This window comes from Podarcis melisellensis, assembly GCF_964234715.1.
Source record: "Podarcis melisellensis genome assembly, chromosome: 3".
NCBI classification, from domain to species: domain Eukaryota; kingdom Metazoa; phylum Chordata; class Lepidosauria; order Squamata; family Lacertidae; genus Podarcis; species Podarcis melisellensis.
The window spans coordinates 83,823,647-83,842,126 of record NC_138530.1 but is presented as its reverse complement, the minus strand read 5'-3'; the positions used below and the strand labels follow the sequence as shown (position 1 = coordinate 83,842,126).

The window sequence follows — 18,480 nt, the reverse complement described above, 5'->3', positions numbered from 1 at the left end:
CCCGGAGACTTGCCCAGTTGGAGGTTCTGAATGGCGCATTCAATTTCTTGGATTGTAATATTACAGTTCAGGGTTGCTCTCATTTCCTGGGGTATTTTTTGTAATCCATTAGTTGTGACAAATTGGTCCACCTCCGAGCCTTTTTGTGGCCTTTGTGAATAAAGTTCTTTGAAATATCTCTGGAAACACTTTCTAATTTCCTCGGGTTTCTGAACCATTCTCCCTTCAATCTCTAGATTTGTAACTGTGTTAAGCTTTTGTCTCTTTTTCAACTGCCAAGCCAACAACTTCCCGCACTTATTAGCAGATTCAAAGGATCTTTGTTTCATTTGTTTAATTTTCCATTCCACCTCTTGATTTATCAGTTTCGAATATTGTGCCTGGAAAAACTTCACTTCTCTCAATACTTCCTTTGATTTAGGCCTGGATCTCAGTTTTTTTCTCTCCTTCTCTTATTTTCTCCAAAATCTTCTCCTTCTTTTCATTCCAGAGCCTTTTTTTAATCGTGTTCTGCTGTATTAGAAACCCTCTCATAACTGCTTTACTTGCGTCCCAGATTGTTCTTTTTTCCACATTTGTCTTTAAGTTTATTTCAAAATAATCCTTTAAAACTTTTTGGGCCTTCTTAACAATCTCCTGATCTCTTAACAAAGCGTCGTTCATTCTCCATCTGAAAGATCCGGTTGTATTTAATCTCAATTCCATTCTCAAAGCGTTGTGGTCGGAGCAGGTTTTTGGGCAGATTTCCACTTTTCTGGTCTTAGGTGCCAGCCCTCTAGTTATCCATATTTGGTCGATTCGCGTCCATGTCATGTGGGCCTCAGAAAAGAAAGTTCCTTCTTTCCCTAGAGGGTTCTTGATCCTCCATATATCAATCAAATCCAAATTGTCAGTCATTTCGAAAAAGGTTTTTGGTAGTCTGCCGTCTTTCGTTATATTAGCACTTTGCGACTTATCCATATTCACTGAGGCGACGCCGTTCATATCTCCCAACATGATAATGTTGTTGTAATCCAAATAGTCCAGCATAGTCTCATGCAGCTTCTTGAAAAATTCCGATTTTCCATCATTTGGGGCGTATATTCCTAGAATTAAAAACTTTTCTCCTTGTGTCTGAATTTCAATTGCCAAAATTCTACCCTGTTCATCTTTGAATACGAATTTTGGTGACAAGTTCTCCTTTGCATATATCACCACTCCTCTTTTCTTAACTTTGTCCGATGAGATAAATTCTTGGCCTAGCCTTTTGTTAATTAACACTTTTCTGTGGAGTCTTGTCACATGTGTTTCTTGCAGGCAAATAATGTCCAATTGTTCTTTTTTCAAAATATGAAATACTTTTCTCCGTTTTTCTGGAGAATTCCCGCCATTTATGTTCCAACTAAGAAGCTGTAGAGACATCCTGGTCTACTTCTTAGATATCACAGTTGGGTATCTAATTTGTCCTCCGTTCCCGAAGGCTGTGGTGCCGGTCCGCCTCCAGATGGTACGGGTCTTGGTGGTGATCCCGGTGGTGGAGGCCAAGAATCTGCAGCTCTCTTTTGGAGGTCCTCCTCGTTGTCGTGTAGGAACTTCTGGTGGTCCTCTGGTGTTTTAATTCTTACCTTCTTTCCTTTATAGGTGAATGATAGACCTTGAGGAAATTCCCACCTGTAAGGGATTGCGTTGTACCTTAACAATTTAGCCAAGTCTGTATATGAGGCTCTAAGGTCCAACAGATATTTAGGAATGTCTCTATAAATTTCTGCCCTTTTGCCTTCAACTTCCAGAGATTTTTTAAAATGTTGGCCTAGTATCTTGTCTCTTTCCTCTCTTGTTCTCAAACAAACCAAACAGTCTCTGGACTTGTCTTTCTTAACCGATCTTCCCAATCTGAAGGCCGTCACAATTTTGAAGTCTTTATCTTCCTCAACCCCCCAAAATTTAGAAAACAACTGCGTCAAAAATTCCTCTAGGTTGCCCTGCTCCAGCTCTGGGACGGCCCTCAGCCTAAGATTACATTCCTTACTTTTCAGTTCCACCATTGACAGGTAGGCTTGCTGTTCTCCTACCTGTCTTTTCAGAGGTCTTACTTCCCCTTTGATCTCCTCCACCTTTTTGCACGCTTGCTCAGCTTTTTGATTGGCTTCCGCAGCTAATTTGTAGTTCTCCGCCGTAGCTCCTTGCAGTTTCTCAATAGCCTGAGTATGCTGGGAAACCTGATCTGTTAACTTGCTGATAGTAGATGTAGCTCTGTCAATTTTAGATGACTGATCGTCCACCTTCTTATTCAAAAGTGCCAGTTGTTCCAAAATTTGTTTCAAGACTGGATCAGTTCCTCCAGTTGCCATATCTTCTGTTGCAAGCGTTTCAACTTCTTCCTCCTGCGCCGTCAGCACAGTTGGTACCGAGGATCTGCGTTGATGAGTCAACGTTGTTTGAACAAGCTGCCCAGCTCTCTTATCTTTTTTCTTTTCTTTAGCTTCCTCAGCTAAAGCTTCCTTAGCTTTAGATGCTCTTGTTTTCCCTGGGCCACTCATTCCCCAGCTGCCTCTGTTCAAGGTCAAATAGTCTTTCAATCCATGAGAAAGGCAAGTCCAGAATGTAAACAATTAAACCACAAAAAATCCCAATAAGGTACAGTTCCCAGACCTCTATGCCTCCGCAAATCCACTAGGGGGGGTTTTCATAAGAAAGAAAGTTTCTTTTCCACCATCAAAGTTCCTATTTCAACTTTTATAGTCCCCAAGTTCAAAAAGGAGGCTTTCAGATAGTTCTGTTTCAAAATACTGCCACAAGGTAACGGAAAGGTTCCAATATCAGTATTAAAGCGATAGTGTATCCATCAATGCAACAATTTGTACTTAAGAAAAAGTTTCAGCAGCCTGACAGTACTCCTTTGCAACACTGGCAGTCCGATAGCTCGGTTATCCCCTTCAATTCCACGTCACTTCACAATAGGGGGAAGATTCCTTAGCGCAATGAACCAACAGATTTAATCCTTCAATCTTTTTAATTTCTAGAAGAACACAGTCTGTTAATGCCCCTTCATACTAATTTCAAAGTCTCTTTTGAGCGCTTCAGCCCACATCGGGTTCTTTGCTTTGCTCTGATTAGCAGGACCGGAAGGCGGACTTCCTGTTACTCGCCTCCCGTTTTCAGCCGAATTAAACGAATTTAAATCAATCTTTGGTCAATCTTTAGTACCCCTTACTCACGGGTAAATTGCAGCCAATTCCGATGATTTTCAAGAAGAAAGGTCGACGCTCATCAGCAACAGCAGCGCGGCTTCACTTCCGCGAAAAGAGCGATGAACTCACAGCGCCGCTCCCCCGTTCACGTTCCGGAGCCTCTTACGAGGTCCCTTCCTCGTTTCTGGGGGGGCTTCTGGCACCCGCCGAGTCCCACGGCCGCAGGCTCGCTCTGCCTACGGTTTGTCTTAATGGGTCTCTGCTTTGCCGCAGCGGACGACCCTTTTTCGCGGAGCCCCTCTTCACACGGTAAAGAGGACCGCCATTGCCGTTTTGCGCCGCCTCCGGAAGTCCGATAAGTCCTTTTATTTTATTGAGCAACCTAAGCTACTGTAGGATTGGGAGACCTTCTGTAACATCATGGGAGGTGGGTTGGGGGCTGCAAGGGAATGGAGGGAAATCAAGTCAAAACTGCCCCCACCCATTCCCTTCCTTCAACAGGAAACCTTTGCTGGATTCCAGTTTCTCCACAAATGAAGGGAGCCTTCCATTGAAATTGTGACTTTCTTGTGTACAGTTTTCTTGTGAATTTTAATACCTAACCAAATCTTCACTGCACTCTGCAAGCATAACCATACGGAACTAATTATTTAAGCCAAAGTAATAGGTATTGGTTCCAGCTTGAACAAAATGCAGATTTTCCATGGCAATAGCAATGCTTTCATTTCATATATTGTTGGCTCCTTTGTGCTTTCTGTTGTTTCCTTTTCACAAGGCTGCTTGGCGGTTTTATGCTACTGATTGCAGACGAACAAACCTGACAGCCACTTGGCGATATTATGAAAGTATTCTTCCACCCCTTAGGCATGTATCAGTGCTACAAATGACACAAAAAAGCCATGACTGGTATTGGTATACTAATATGCTTTTCTTTTCTTTTTTGTTTCATCCCCTGCTCCCCCTTGCCTTTATTTCCCTTTCTTCATCATATATCCTGCATGTAGTGTGTATGGCGTAGTTATGCAGCTGATGAGAAATCCGTTTCCATTGCTACCTGGAAGCCTCATTTGAAGGCCTTGCATACCTGCAGCCCAACAAAGTAGGTAAACATTTGGCAGTTGGTGCTGTACTTGATGTCTGTTTTGAGCTTATAAAAATCAGTGTGTGATTTTGTCTTGTTGTTTTTTTCTCTCCCTCCCCCCCTTTAATACCATTCATTAGAGAACTTAGGTAGCAAACTGGGACAATTACACATCCTCCAAACATAATGACAAATCGGATTCCCATTTTCTTTTGTTTCTGAGCCATTATTACAACAAAGCAATAGAAGATTTTTTCCGCCACCAGGTCCTCAAAACCCTGCTGGAAGTTAATCTTCTAATAGCATCTAGGCAAAATATTACCTGTATTGGACTCAGTTAATGCTAATTCATCCTACTTCACATGGTTGGTGATATATTATTCCAATCTCTAGGGCACCACACTGGCTACCCATGCATTATTTATTGTCGATTTCTAGCAGCTTAGACCTGCTGACTTCCATTGGTTTCTCTCAATCTAATTGTGCTTAGAGTTAGAAGAAAAAGCAGGCGTAAAAACAGCATATAGGTCAAAGGGCCACACTAATTTATACCAGCAGAGGTTTTGTCTTGTTACTATTCAGATTAGGAAAAGACTGAATGAAACCCAACCAACTGGTTAATTCACCACAAACAATTTGCTGCTTCTTTCAGTTTGCAGTACTGTGCTTTTTGCATAAAGCTGCTGTGTTTTTCTTTTTCTTTGTAATAAACAGAAGCTTAAATGTCACCATGTTATCCTTACTGTCAATTACATTCCACATGTTTCCTCTTCCTGTGAGAAACCTGTGTAGGAGGGTGTTAGTAATAAAACTGATACAGCTGTTCTTCATTCCCATTAGATGGGTCATACTGATATGAATCCTGGGAAACATCTATTTTCAGTGGGAGAGAAATGCGTAGCTTTCTACTTCTATGTGTAATGGAAATGCAGATAACAATATCATTTCGTCATATATGTTCCTTGTTAGATAATCATAGTTAACAAAGAAATAGTCCCTATTCATTTGAGGGCAGAATTTGGTTGAGAGAAACATGCCTATTGCAGAAATTCCATATTAAAGAATAATCAAAATACAGTGGTACCTCTGGTTGCGAACGGGATCTGTTCCGGAGGCCTGTTTGCAACCTGAAAAGAACGCAGCCCGTGTCTGCGCGGGTCGCGATTTGCCACTTCTGTGCATGCACATGACATCATTTTGCGCATCTGCGCGAGTGGCAAAACCCAGAAGTAACCCGTTCCTGTACTTCCGGGTCGCTGCAGTACGCAACCTGAAGCAAACGTAACATGAGGTATGACTATACTGCTTTTTAATTACAAACACACACACAACAATATCAATTGGGCATCCTTCTAGGAATTATGACAACAAAATCATGCTTATATTATCTACATTAGAAAGTGTTTTCCAGAAGAAAGTTCTAGAAGTTTGGAATGGATTTTAGCATGTTTTCATATGGCACAGCAATTCTTGTTATTTCTTTTGCTTTAAAAACTGTCACCAAACCATTTTGAGCTGTAAGAATAAGTGAAGATGGAAAACAAATAGATTCTGAACAAGAATCCTATACACTCCTAAATTCCTTACTCTCTCCTCTAGAGCTGAGACTTTGGTGTGTACTACCTTTCTTACAGAAGGGAACTGAAAGTTATGTGGAGTTCTCAAGACCCATTTGTTGTGGCTAAACTATAATTGTTACTGCTATTTTGCCTAACAACAATAAAATATGGGGCAGACATACAACTGTTTAAAAAGACAAAGGGTGGCAGAGGGAGATTATGTTTCCGTCTAGTTTGTCTTCTCTTCCATTTTCCCCACTTGGATGGGCACAGAAAGCTGATTTGTAAATTTCATCTAATTGGCAGGCACAAAGCTCATGATTGCTCCACTGGAACTCCTAAAAGCTTCAAAATAAAAAGATTTTGTTCTCAGAGGCCAGAAATGTTGGTTTTAATTGTGTTTTAGACAATCACTGTTTAGACTTAAGAGTTATCTAAGTTATGTAAACAGTTAAGTCATAGTCTGACTAAATATATTACAGTACACTTCTGGCCAAGGAAAAATATTATCTGACATCAGTCCTCTGTGTGAAATCTCAGGTCCCAATTATTAAGTCAAATGTGCTCCATTAAAACAGATATCTGCATCTAATAATAAGCCTACAGTTTTCTGTTATCTGTATATCAGCACCTGCATTTTGCCTAAATAAGTGCTTTGCCAACTCATTCAATAATGGTATGTACTAAGTGCATTTAGTATGCCTTGAGGTGCCGTTCAAATATTTTTTCTGATGTCACGGTAGTTATATTAGTCCCTGCTTGAATGTTTTGTGTTTGCTTTATAAAATGTTATTATTAAATATATTAATTTGATTAACACAGCCATCTGTGATATAGCGTTTATCTAATAATGTTTGTAACCACATCATAATCGGTACTGCCAGCATAATAAATTTCTTTCTTCCCCAAACTTTCTCTCTTCCGTTATTGACACCTGAAGGAAAGAACAAGGGGAAGCATCTAGCAGGTTTGTGGTGTTTCTATGCATATAGTTTTAAAAATAAAAAACGTTGTTTGAGAATGGGTGCAGATCTCTGTGAATGCGGGGTCCAAATATATTGGCACAGTATTGACTAAAAAAGCTCATGCTCAGATCCAGTAATGGGAAGGATTTAAGTACAGAATTCTAATTTTTCTAGACAAAATAATATTGTGAGAACGGAATACTGCTCAGTATTATCCACAGATGCCTAGCAACATTTGCATATTTAATAATGGATTCTGCAGGAGTATGAACCTAGCACTATACTTCAATGGATAACAGAATGATTGATCAAGACTTGAAAGACATTTGTCTCTTACTATCCAGGATAATGAATTAGGGCTAGATGAATCATCCCTTGTGACAAATGAAAACACCTCTTAGAAACTTCAGTAATTAAGTGGTTTATAAATAACTGAAATACCTAAACAAACAAGCAAACAGTCTGAAGAAGGAGGGTGATGTCTTGTATATGATGGTTTTCCCCAGTACAACTTTTTTAATTGACACTTCTGTATATAAATTTAGTTACTTAATTTAAATCACCAACTGACATAACTTTTAACTAAATAGTGTAGTTGTGATCGATTGAAAATACTACGTAAATGACTAAAACCTGAATGGTGGATGAATATTTTCACACACTTTGAATTATGTCATTGTCATAACCCCCAGATCCATACCTTCTGCATATTCACTCCTATTGCTGTCTAAACTCACAGAAGCAAACATCATTTGACAATCCTAACAACCACACAATCTGACTGCCTAGAGAGAGTGGGACCATGCTGGGTAGGCTGCTGTCATTTCAAATTTCCCTGCAGGTGAACATGCCACTAGTCTATATTATAAGAAAATAGTCATCTGGTTTTGAGGATGAAAAGGGAATTTTGAAGGATCCCATTATATGAAGCAGGATAAACACTGCCAGGCATTTATGCACTGGCAGGATTTCTGATGTAAGTAGGGTCCACATAATAAAAATCGAAGGCCAAGGTCCATCTAGTCCAGTATCCTATTTTCAACAATGACTGGACAAGTATCTCTGGAAGATCACAATCACAGCATGAAGGTATTCCTTTTGCTCCTTACATGTGGTAATCAAAAGTATGTTGCCTCTGAACATGGTTCCATTTAACTATCGTGCTTAATAGGCAGAGATGTACCTATTTTTATACATAAATTTATATGATTTTTTAAAAGCATCTAAGGCAATTCATAAAGCACAATGGAATCTCTTTCACTGTGATTCAATTCCACACTGGTCTAGTAACGTTTGTATGTCAGAAATACATATGCAAGGTGAATGGCCCTCCTCACATGGACCTCATCCACCTTGAGATCCCAAGATCTCTATTCCAAGACATAAGAGATAAGTTAGAACCTCTTTGTTTTACTTTTGGGCTTGCACTTTTCCTCTTTTTTCAACATGGCCAATGATTGGGATAATGGGAATTGTAGTCACAACAACATCTTGAGGGCCATAGGGTCTCCACCCCTCCTCTATTTCTTAAAGCAATTTTAGTAATCTACGGCTCTTAATGTACTGGTAAGGTATACTGCAAATACAAGATCAAAGTTGCCTTGGATACATTACTCCAAATGCGAAATGCATTACTTAAAAAGGAGGCTATGGACCATCAAAGGGAAACTGCATATGCAGTCAGAGCTTTCCCACTGCTGATTAGAGAAAGCAAATGTTCTCCTTTTGCGTAGGAGTTGGTTGTTCCATCACCAGCAACAGGAATCCTGTTATACTCTGAATCCCAGTCAGAAATTTCAAGATTGGGTGAGAGCCACTTCTCCTAACAGCTGCCAGAACCAATTTCATATTGTTCTCTTTCACATATTGTTCTCCTCCTAGTGGTGCAGCAATAAAACCGCTAGCACATTTGCAAAGTTTAGCAGGGTTCAGTATGGTTTCAAGTTGGATAAGGGAACACTTGTTGAGATTCCTGCATTGCAAGCAAATGGATTTAGTTGATCCTTGGGGTCACTTCCAAATGTACAATTCCATGATTCTATGTATATAATTAGCCTGACTGCTAATGCACATTTAATCCATTGTCTAGAAGTAAGTAAAACTGATATATAAACAAAACTTGGTCAGCACTGTTGCCACACTCAAGTTACTACCATAACTATTAAAAACTAAAACAGTGTTTTAAGATATTCCAAAAGGCCTGTGAAATTTACTCACAAACCTCCCACTAACCTTCATGGAGTTAATATTTAAGATATTTCAAGATCTTGAAGCATCTTTGCCAGGCTTCCTCAACCTCGTCCCTCCAGACTTTTTTGGCCTACAACTCCCATGATCCCTAGCTAGCAGGACCAGTGGTCAGGGATGATGGGAATTGTAGTCTGAAAGCACCTGGAAGACTGGGGTTGAGGAAGCCTGATCTTTATATGATTTGTTGAGCTGGATCTAGTCATAGCAAACTTAATTTTCTTCATCACATTCATATAAACATATACACTTGAAAAATAAGAAATATAAGACTATTGTAGAGATAAGAGACATTCATAAGAAAATAAGGTTTAATAAAAGGCATCACTGTTCTTAATTTGTATTAGCTATCATACTTTAGGTACAGGGGTAGATAACCTTTTTGCTGTTGAAGACTGCAGTCCCTCAGGGGTAAGGAACTGCATACCACAAGCCATGGGTAAGGCCAGAGTTGGTTAAGTGAGGCTCCCACCCTTTCCTTTCCTGTCACCCATTTTACCCCCATTTCCTCCCTTCTTGCCACCTGCATGAAATTAGGCCAAGAGACACAGAGGTGGCCCACGTCTGCTTTAAGACCAATGTAACAACCATATATCTACTGTAAATATGACTTCAGCATTTTAAAAACAACACACTCTTCAGTTGGCATCCTAGGCTGAGTATTATTTATTTTCTGTATTGCATATTTCAATATACAATATACAATTTCTCATTTAACTGACAACATACCCATGTTAAAGGCTCAGGAATTGTTGCTCACCCAAAGCCACAAAGTAAGCATAATGGGACTTAAGCTCCCAAGCCAGTGATCCACAGAGGGTGGGGGCTAGCTATGCCTTCTTGTGATGAATCAGTAGCCCATAGTTCCTAGTAGCTCTTAAAGTGTGGCCTACATGTATCAGCCTACATCACTTATAATCTGATACTTTGCATTAACTGATAGTATAATTGCAACATAGTAAAGGTAAAGGTACCCCTGCCCGTACGAGCCAGTCTTGCCAGACTCTAGGGTTGTGCGCTCATCTCATTCTATAGGCCAGGGGCCAGCGCTGTCCGAAGACACTTCCGGGTCACGTGGCCAGCGTGACAAGCTGCATCTGGCAATTGCAACATACTGTGGTGCATTTTCAGCTACTGAAAGTTAAATTCCCATTTCAAATTTTCTTCATGGCAGCTGCTCTGTTTAGCAATTCTTATATGGGTTGAGCAGCTGCTAAATATTCCTGATTTAGAGTGTAGAAGCAGCTCATGTAGTGGGGATATTCTTATGGTAAGCATAAGTGACTTGCTCTGTGGTACTTAATGGTGCCAGTGTCACTTGAGTAGCCATGTCTTAAGATGCTGTTCTCAGACACTGTGCAGGAATATCTAGGCCCAAGGATAAAGTACCATTTTTAACCGAAGGGCCATGTTTGCTCATAGACAACCTTCTGCCAGTGGTGTTTGGGACAAGAAAAAAGTAAGTGGAGTAATGTATGTGTCTCTTCTTACCTTTGTAGGATACATTCCAGCCACACAAAATTCAGAGGCATTACCTCAGTTCAAGGACACATTCCAGGCAGGCAAAACACTCAAAGGGAGACATGAAGCAGGGCAGATGAGGTGTGGCTTGGGGAGAGCAGGTATGGTCTAGGTATGGGATGTGTCCTGAGAAGAGTCCTGAGAGCCAGACGGGGGGACCTGCAGGCCCACATTCAGCTTCTATGCCTCTGGTTCCTTACCTATGATGTACAGAGTTTAGTCTTTTAATAAACAAATCAGCATTAAGATTAACAGGCAAAAAAATTAATATTAAATAAGTAACAAGGCAGTAATATTGATATTATGGGCTGTATCCAATGGTTTCCCGTGCAGCCCCCCTAAATCTGCTTTAGGGGATTGAGGGCCTTTCCAGAGCAGATTTGGGAGTGGTGCAGCGGGGAGGGGAAACAGCTGAAAATGGCTTCCTTCCTGTTCTGCGGACAGAAGCTTTATCATCAAGCAACACCAATGGATACAACCTTAGTAATGTTAACCCTTAACTGATGTGTTTTAAATTCTATTTTTAAATAAACAATATTTTAGATTTTCTCTGTTTTGCTAGGTGTGGCATATTTATGACTGTGACTATCAAATAGGTTTCCCTTTTAATGGAAAAACTGCACAAACTATTGAGCATAACATACATTGTCAGTTGCACTTCAGTTTACTTTTTTTGGAAATTGAGGTGAAGGACAATATATTTTGTACTGACCATGAGTAAACCACAATTTCTACACATTCCAGTTAAAATGTGTTGTTCACAAGAAGCTTTGCTTAAAGGATAGCTTGACATATAACCTACATAAGATTGCTGAAAGCTTAAATAGGTTATCAATTACTGAGGGCTGTCAACAGAGAAATGAATTTTACTCCATTAGGAAGATGGGCTTTTACTATTCTGTTATATTGTAGTAATATATTCTGATCCTGAACCTGTCTTTGGATATACATTGCAGGAGTTTTGTCTTAGATGAATGTTCAGGACTTTTGACTGTCATTTCCGGATACATTTCGTTATAATCACAATTCTGACTTCTGTTTGACACAGCAATCTTACATTTTACAATTGGCTTGTAAATTTTAAGAAACAAAAATGGTAGTGGTCTGACTTGCCTTACACGGAAAACCTAACCCCTTTCCTCACATGGAATGCTTAGTAATATGATCCTCTATTTCCCCTCACTCCTAGTAAGCTTTATAGTAATAAACAGAAGCTCTTCAGGATGTACACCTCTCGGAAACATAGGTATCCAGCATCCTGTCTATTCACATGATATTTGGGAATGCCAACTAACATCAGGTGCATGAAGAGTTTATTTCCCCTTCTTAATGCTTTACAGTTTTTACTCTTCAAAGGGTTCTTCATTATTTGGCTGGGTCGCCCACTACAATTGCTTGTAATTTTCCTTGTTGCTTGCTGCCTGCAATTATATACCAAAATAGTCACGCACAAAGAAATTGCCTCTTATGATTTGTGTAGCAATAATCTAAATACTCCACACAATGGGACAAGTGCGATGTTGCAGTGCCTTAGTTTAAGACTATTTGTGCTCTTCCATCTGATATGCTTGAGCTAAGAAATAGCTATGAATGATTCTAATAACTAAGTTTTCCTGAGTCCAATATGATTTTTGCAGTAGTCGTGTTTGATGTTTCCACATTGTTTGGTTGTAAAGTTAGGCAGCTATAATCACAGACCACTTGCAAAGCAATTACAGTAGTAGATGTTTTGCACTTCTGAAGAGTCATTGTGGCCTAGCTTGTGGGGACTGTGCTAGGTGAAGTGCAGTGTACAGTGTGCAGAACTGCATGTTCAAACAGTTGTTTACTCCAACTGGAATCGCCTGACCTCTTTGCCATTTAACCAAAAATAGTAATTACTATTTTTGGATCTCGAGGGGGAAATCCCGTTCCCTGCCAAATGGGGGGGGGAGTACATCAGGTTTCCAAGATGTAATATCAAATCAAAATGATTCTTGATTTTTTTAAAAATCAATAAAGTAAGAATTCATTGTTGGCATGTGTCTGTCTCGGGAGATAATGGAAGAGTGCTTTCGGGGGTAAAGTCAAACTGTTGGAGAGTTCTAGCGCCTGCTGTGGCTGTAGAGAATGATAACAGGAGAGACATGTTTTATTGCCAGTGGGGCAGAAGAATGCACCTGGTTTTGCACATGCAAATTGCTTATAGCAGTTATAAATCTATGAGAAGGCAATGACTGGGAACAAAATTTGATCAATGCCATTCTTCTGAAGAACTTGGAAATGCACTTTGTGCATGATAACTGCTTTATGGATTTGGTCCTAAGGCCCAATTCATACACTGAATGAGTGGCAGAGCAGGTGCTTTAAAACGTATCATTGTGGATACTGCTCCACATGCACAGTGAACCATTTATGTAAATAAAACCCTATGTAGTTCTAAGAGGTTTTCATCACACCATTGCAGCCCCTCGTTTTTGTGGTTTCCGATTATGTGTTTAAAAGTTGGAGGAACAACAGAGTAACTTCTACATAGCTGCATTTTCAGTGTGTGAATCAGGTCTAAGCCTACTTACATCTTCTATCCTACAATTGTTGACGATAATTCAGCAAAATTATTGTTATTAGTAGTAGTACTAGTAGTTTTTTAATTTATTACCCACCCTTCACCCTAAGGTCCCAGGGTGGATTACAGCAACTAACATATAATGTTAAAAACAGTTTACAATCACATACACACACAAAATAAATCTTGACAGTTTTCCTGTGTAGCTCTGCTATGATACCACAGTGTCCTCTAGTGTTGCCAACAGATATAGGAAAAAGCAGAAAAATACAGAACTCACAAAAACATGGCAGTGTGTAGATACAGGAGTAAAATATAACAAAAGAAAAAAGCAATCAAGGCATTTGGAAGGGAAAAATGAGGCTGCATTTTAATGTTTTAATATTTTAATGTTGTATTTTAATCTTGTTTTCAAGTTGTATTCATTCAACTTGTTTTTATTATTGCTTGTTAGCCGCCCTGAGCCTGGCCTTGGCTGGGGAGGGCGGGGTATAAATAAAAATTATTATTATTATTATTATTATTATTATTATTATTATTATTATTATTATTATTAGAGCTAGATCTAGGGACTTGAAACAATATTCAGAGTAATATCCAGAACTATCAACTGTCCTACTTTTTTTGTAGGTGATACCCAGTTATGTTGATCTGCCTTCATTGGTTTGTGGTTATAGCTTAGACCTGAGCTCATAAAATCAGCTATGAACCTTAATGAACTTCAAATAATGTTATTTGCAAGCTAGCTATAAGCAGATTCCCTAGATTATGATTATTTTACTCAGTGAGAACAAAACAGAATAATTCTTCAGTTTACTCTTCAACCTTAAAAAATACAAGGGTAACTTTTGCTTTTAGCAGCCATTTAGGAATGTAATCCAAATGAAGGCAAGTATTAAATTATCTACAGAAGTTTTCTCATCTTTATTTCTATTAGGCAGAGGACCATACTAGGTGCTAAGTAATACTTCTGTATGAGAGACAATTGCTTACATGATGGAACTTCTCTTTCTTGCACACTGCTCTTTTTTTATATTTACCATCTGAATTTCCTGGAAGATAGCTTGCAGATAGCCTAGAGGGTTGTTCCACATCTGGAGCTGTATGTAGTTTTACCATCTCTCATTTCGAGGGTGAAAATATTGCTTTATCCTGGCTGTTTCTATTGGCATTCCTATAATGAGTATAAGTTGTGCTCTGGCCTTGCATTCAATGCAGTGGGGCACGGGGATTTGGAGGTGGGCCTTCATAGCACATCTCCACAATTCCATACGCTAAATCATATGAAGTCTTATATTTACGTGTTTCTGATTGCCATTTCTGTTTGCATAACTCTCTACCACAGTCATAGTTCAGTCTCCAGCTTTCAAGCAATATTTATTATAATTATACCTATCAAGTATATCCTTGGGGCAGTGGGGAGGGGAGAATAAAACAAAGTATATAACCTGAGCTATATGTAGGCAGCAGTGTTGGGAAAAAAGAAACAGAGTATAAATACAAAAAATACAATAGGCTAATGACCCGCAGGATCCCTTCCAACTGTACAATTCTATTATTGTTCCATCAAGACAAACATTTTGGTTTCCCTCACTGAGCATTCCTCCCCCCATGTCCAATTCTGGGGGTTCTCCTGACACCCTCAGAGCCAACATGGGGGGGGGGGGGAGGAAAGCTTCATTGAACAAATGGATATCCTTGTGTAGAGTTTCTGCTGATGGAATTCTTTAGTTGAATCTTGCCCAATAGTTAAGGGGAATGACATGTTATAAGAACCAAAGGGAATTAAAAATGCACACTTTTATGGTTAAGCAGGGAGATTAAGACAGTTCTGGAAACAGGTACTCTCTCAGCAACTAAGAATTTTTTAATACAATGTTCTAATATTAAATTCTGGTAATATGATTTTAGTACTCCCTCCATTTGTCCAGCATGTGCTTGATTTGTTGCATACGATCTCCTGCCTGATCTCTGCTTGCACTGCGGATAAGATGTACTAAGTTGCATGTGCAATTTTTATTATTATCTATAAACATCATAACAATGGTGGCTCATAATTTCATTTTATATTCTCATACAGAACATTTCCTTTTTAGATTGGAGCTAGGCATAGGGAACAGTACATTGTAAAGTTTCTCGGTAATTCTAGAACACACTTCCATTTACAATGTTTTGTATTGTCATGCTGCAGTAAGATGCAAGGACCATGACATAAGTGGAACAGACAGGACCTCAACTTGATTAGCAGCTATAGCAACAGGCAGATAATCTCTGCCACATGTATCTTGATGGCCCCTAAGGATTCGCTTCTACAAGAACTCTGTGTTCTTACTGCAGAAACCAGTAAAATCTGGTCGAGTTCTAGAGATTTTTCCACTTGCAATACAAACATCATATTTCTGTCTAACTCCCTGCCCATTCAAGAAGCAAAGAGCAATGGCAGAGCTAAATCTATGAACCCCAGCACCATTCCACATCTCTTCCAATGTGGAACCTCCATTTGTGTCTTACTGATGTACAGTGACTGGTTACAACCCTAGACACACATACTAGAGAGTGTCCAATTTAATTTAGACATACCTCTGAGTAAATTTTTTTAAGGATTGCACTATGCAAACATTACTAGTGTTCAGCTGAGAGTAATGTATATATTTCACATGAAAATGTGAACTAAGATTACTCTGCAACTTCTAATTTCTAAATGCCCTTTTTTTTTGCAAGTAAACAAGAAAATCATTCAATAATAAGCAGCCTGCATCTTTGATGTTTTTGTTTAGATGTGAAATCTGCAGCTATAGAGCACCTTTGATCCGCTAACAGTTGACTGATTTTCCAACCCCAGTTCATTAGTGTGCTTTGGGGCTATCAGCTGCAAGAAATTCACCAGTGTATGTCACACTCTTGTGAAATACTCATTTCATTGATAATACTTATTAGATATTTTGTTAATTTTCTTAATGTTTGTTTTTGTCTTGTCCAAATGAGTGTTGTAATACGGAATTTGAAATGTAATGTTTGCTAATAATGTTTGTGGAGTATTAAAGTCTTGTTTTTGGGGGGAAATGCATGTATAACAAAAATAATCTTGCTTGCTGTAAGTCTTAACAAATGGCATGCAAAAAAGCACTTGACAATATTATTCCTAGATTATTAGAAATGCACTGACTTATGCTATGCTACTTTAAGACATAGTTACAACTGTCTAAAGGTTTAAAACTGAAGCTTTGCTATGACATTTGATAAGCTTTTATATTTATTTTACTTTATTTCATTTTTTATAATATAGGACGTAAACGATATATTTTTTACTCATTAGATAACACAAAATGATTATAATCCCTTGTATATTGAAAATGAAATGAAAATAAAATTATACAGAAAATAGGAATTGTACATGCACCCATTGTCCCTTATTTGAGGGGAATATATATATATATATATATATATATATATATATATATATATATATATATATACACAGTTCCCTAGCAGAAACATTTTAGAGTGAAGGGCTAGCCACGCCAAAACCTATGAGAGCCACTGCAAAGGGGAGGAAGGCCACAATTCTTCCTCCTCCTGAGATCCCTCCACAAGACTGGAGTATGCACCTGAGGATCTTTGCCTTATTACCCCAATCCAGCAATATGATCCAGGTGGGAGGGTTCATGCACTGGCATGAAATTATCTCTCTTTCCAGAACAGCTTTCCCATTCATTTCAGTGAAGGGAGCTGTTTTACACAGCCATTCCTTTGAAATGAAAGGTGACTCCCCCTCCACACATAATAGATTCATATAACCATCTGAGTGCACCCTGTTCAGTAGACTGGGACATATATGTACATCTATTCAGCACTGTAGAACAATTACAGTGAGTTGGAATGAAGTATGAAGTAAAATAAATTTTCTGCTTTCACAGTCAAAAACTGAGCTTTAAGGAACGGGTACGGATGGCTAGCCCACGTGGACAGAGTATCAAGAACAGGCAAGCTTCAGTTGGTGACAGGAGATCACCAAGTACTGATATTACGGCAGAGGGCAGCCCAACAAAAGTCCAAAAGAGCTGGAGCTTCAATGACCGAACACGCTTCCGACCTTCCCTGCGTTTGAAGAGTTCACAGCCTAAGCCAGTGCCAGATAGTAAGGTTTATTTGTTTTTTTTAAAGTACCAAGTGTGTTACTCATTGTAGTTATCATCCATTTTACAACCACAAATTTGATTTTCATCATAATAAAGCCGCACAGACATTTAGGAGGTTCTGTGCTTTGATCCTAATCTTGCTGAAGCCATGCTTCTCCTACTGCTGCTTAATTTAAAGGTACTTTATGTGTCTGTACCTTCACATATACAGGACAGTCCAGAGATTATATGGGCTCTCTCCTATCCAACTGTATCTGGTCATTAACAGGCAGGCTCCAAACCCTATTGTACCCATGTACAATGGAGGGATGAAATCCTTCTGGTGATAGTCTCTCATACTACCTGGGATATAGTACGCTCTGGCACTCATCACGGTGTCTCATTATGACAGAAGGGGTTTAGTTGTGCTGGCCACATGACCTGAACAACTGTCTGTGGACAAATGCCAGCTCCTTTGGCCTGAAAAGCAAGATGAGCACCACACTCCATAGTCAACTTTGGTTGGACTTAACTGTTCAGGAGTCCTTTACCTTTTACAAACTGGAAAGGGTGCCACCAAGTCCAAGAGGACACCAAAGTAGTTTACAAGCAGAGTCAAGGAAGTTTCTTTCAGAAAATGGAAGTCTTACCCAAATGAGACACATACATACACATGCAGAGAGAGAACTTCGACAAAAGAAATGAAAGTAGACAATAAGGAATGTGGGGGAAAATGTAAAGAGCATATTGCTTTTAAAAAGACCCATTCTGCCTTATTATTATTATTAATAATAATAATAATAATTAATAATAATACAATCAGAACCAGGAAGCCAACTACAGAGCTGGTTGGATAACAAAAGAGTTAAGGTATTTCTTAAAAGAGATTACAGAAAAGCTGGATGAATTCTGTGTGGCTTTTTGCACTACAGAAGATTCCTAATATTTTAGGAGGGAGATCTGACAAACTGAGCCAAATTGAACGTTCTAGGCCTTTTGGATTAATTCAAAATAAACAAACCTCCTTGGTCTGCTTGACCAACTCATCTGGAAATCGAAAGGTGTCAACCCCCCCCAAAAAAGTTTTGCCTACTTTTAGTTCTCTTTATTACTGTGAACAGTACCTACATTTAAAACTACTTTTGTTACGTGCTGGTAGTAGGCCATGTTCTAAAACTATTCAGTTTGAATTTGTGGTTTTTCCTAAAGGAATCTATTTAATCTGTATCCAAACCATTTAATCTTTCCAGCCCGTTATATGAGATAATTAGTAT

The 18,480-nt window shown here is 39.0% G+C and overlaps 1 protein-coding gene and 1 long non-coding RNA gene across 17 annotated transcripts in view; one reads left to right on the top strand and one right to left on the bottom strand.

The window, feature by feature from the left end:
- Positions 1-18,480, bottom strand: part of LOC309366384 — a 40,951-nt gene that overhangs the window by 8,106 nt on the left and 14,365 nt on the right. For 9 of the 12 annotated variants that reach the window (XR_014166660.1, XR_014166661.1, XR_014166662.1 and 6 more), the window contains one exon: positions 10,514-10,743. The exons of 1 other annotated variant lie outside the window; for it this stretch is intronic. This is a non-coding gene — a long non-coding RNA (uncharacterized lncRNA). Of the gene's footprint in view, positions 1-5,643; positions 5,767-10,513; positions 10,744-18,480 lie in introns of all 12 variants that reach the window. 2 more of the 12 variants (XR_014166666.1, XR_014166668.1) reach the window with 2 other exon arrangements.
- Positions 1-18,480, top strand: part of KCNQ5 (potassium voltage-gated channel subfamily Q member 5) — a 254,367-nt gene that overhangs the window by 228,289 nt on the left and 7,598 nt on the right. For 4 of the 5 annotated variants that reach the window (XM_081904866.1, XM_081904867.1, XM_081904868.1 and 1 more), the window contains 3 exons: positions 4,175-4,269; positions 6,751-6,777; positions 17,006-17,226. In XM_081904866.1, the coding sequence (XP_081760992.1) occupies positions 4,175-4,269; positions 6,751-6,777; positions 17,006-17,226 (343 nt within the window). Of the gene's footprint in view, positions 1-4,174; positions 4,270-6,750; positions 6,778-11,732; positions 11,790-17,005; positions 17,227-18,480 lie in introns of all 5 variants that reach the window. The other variant, XM_081904870.1, reaches the window with a different exon arrangement.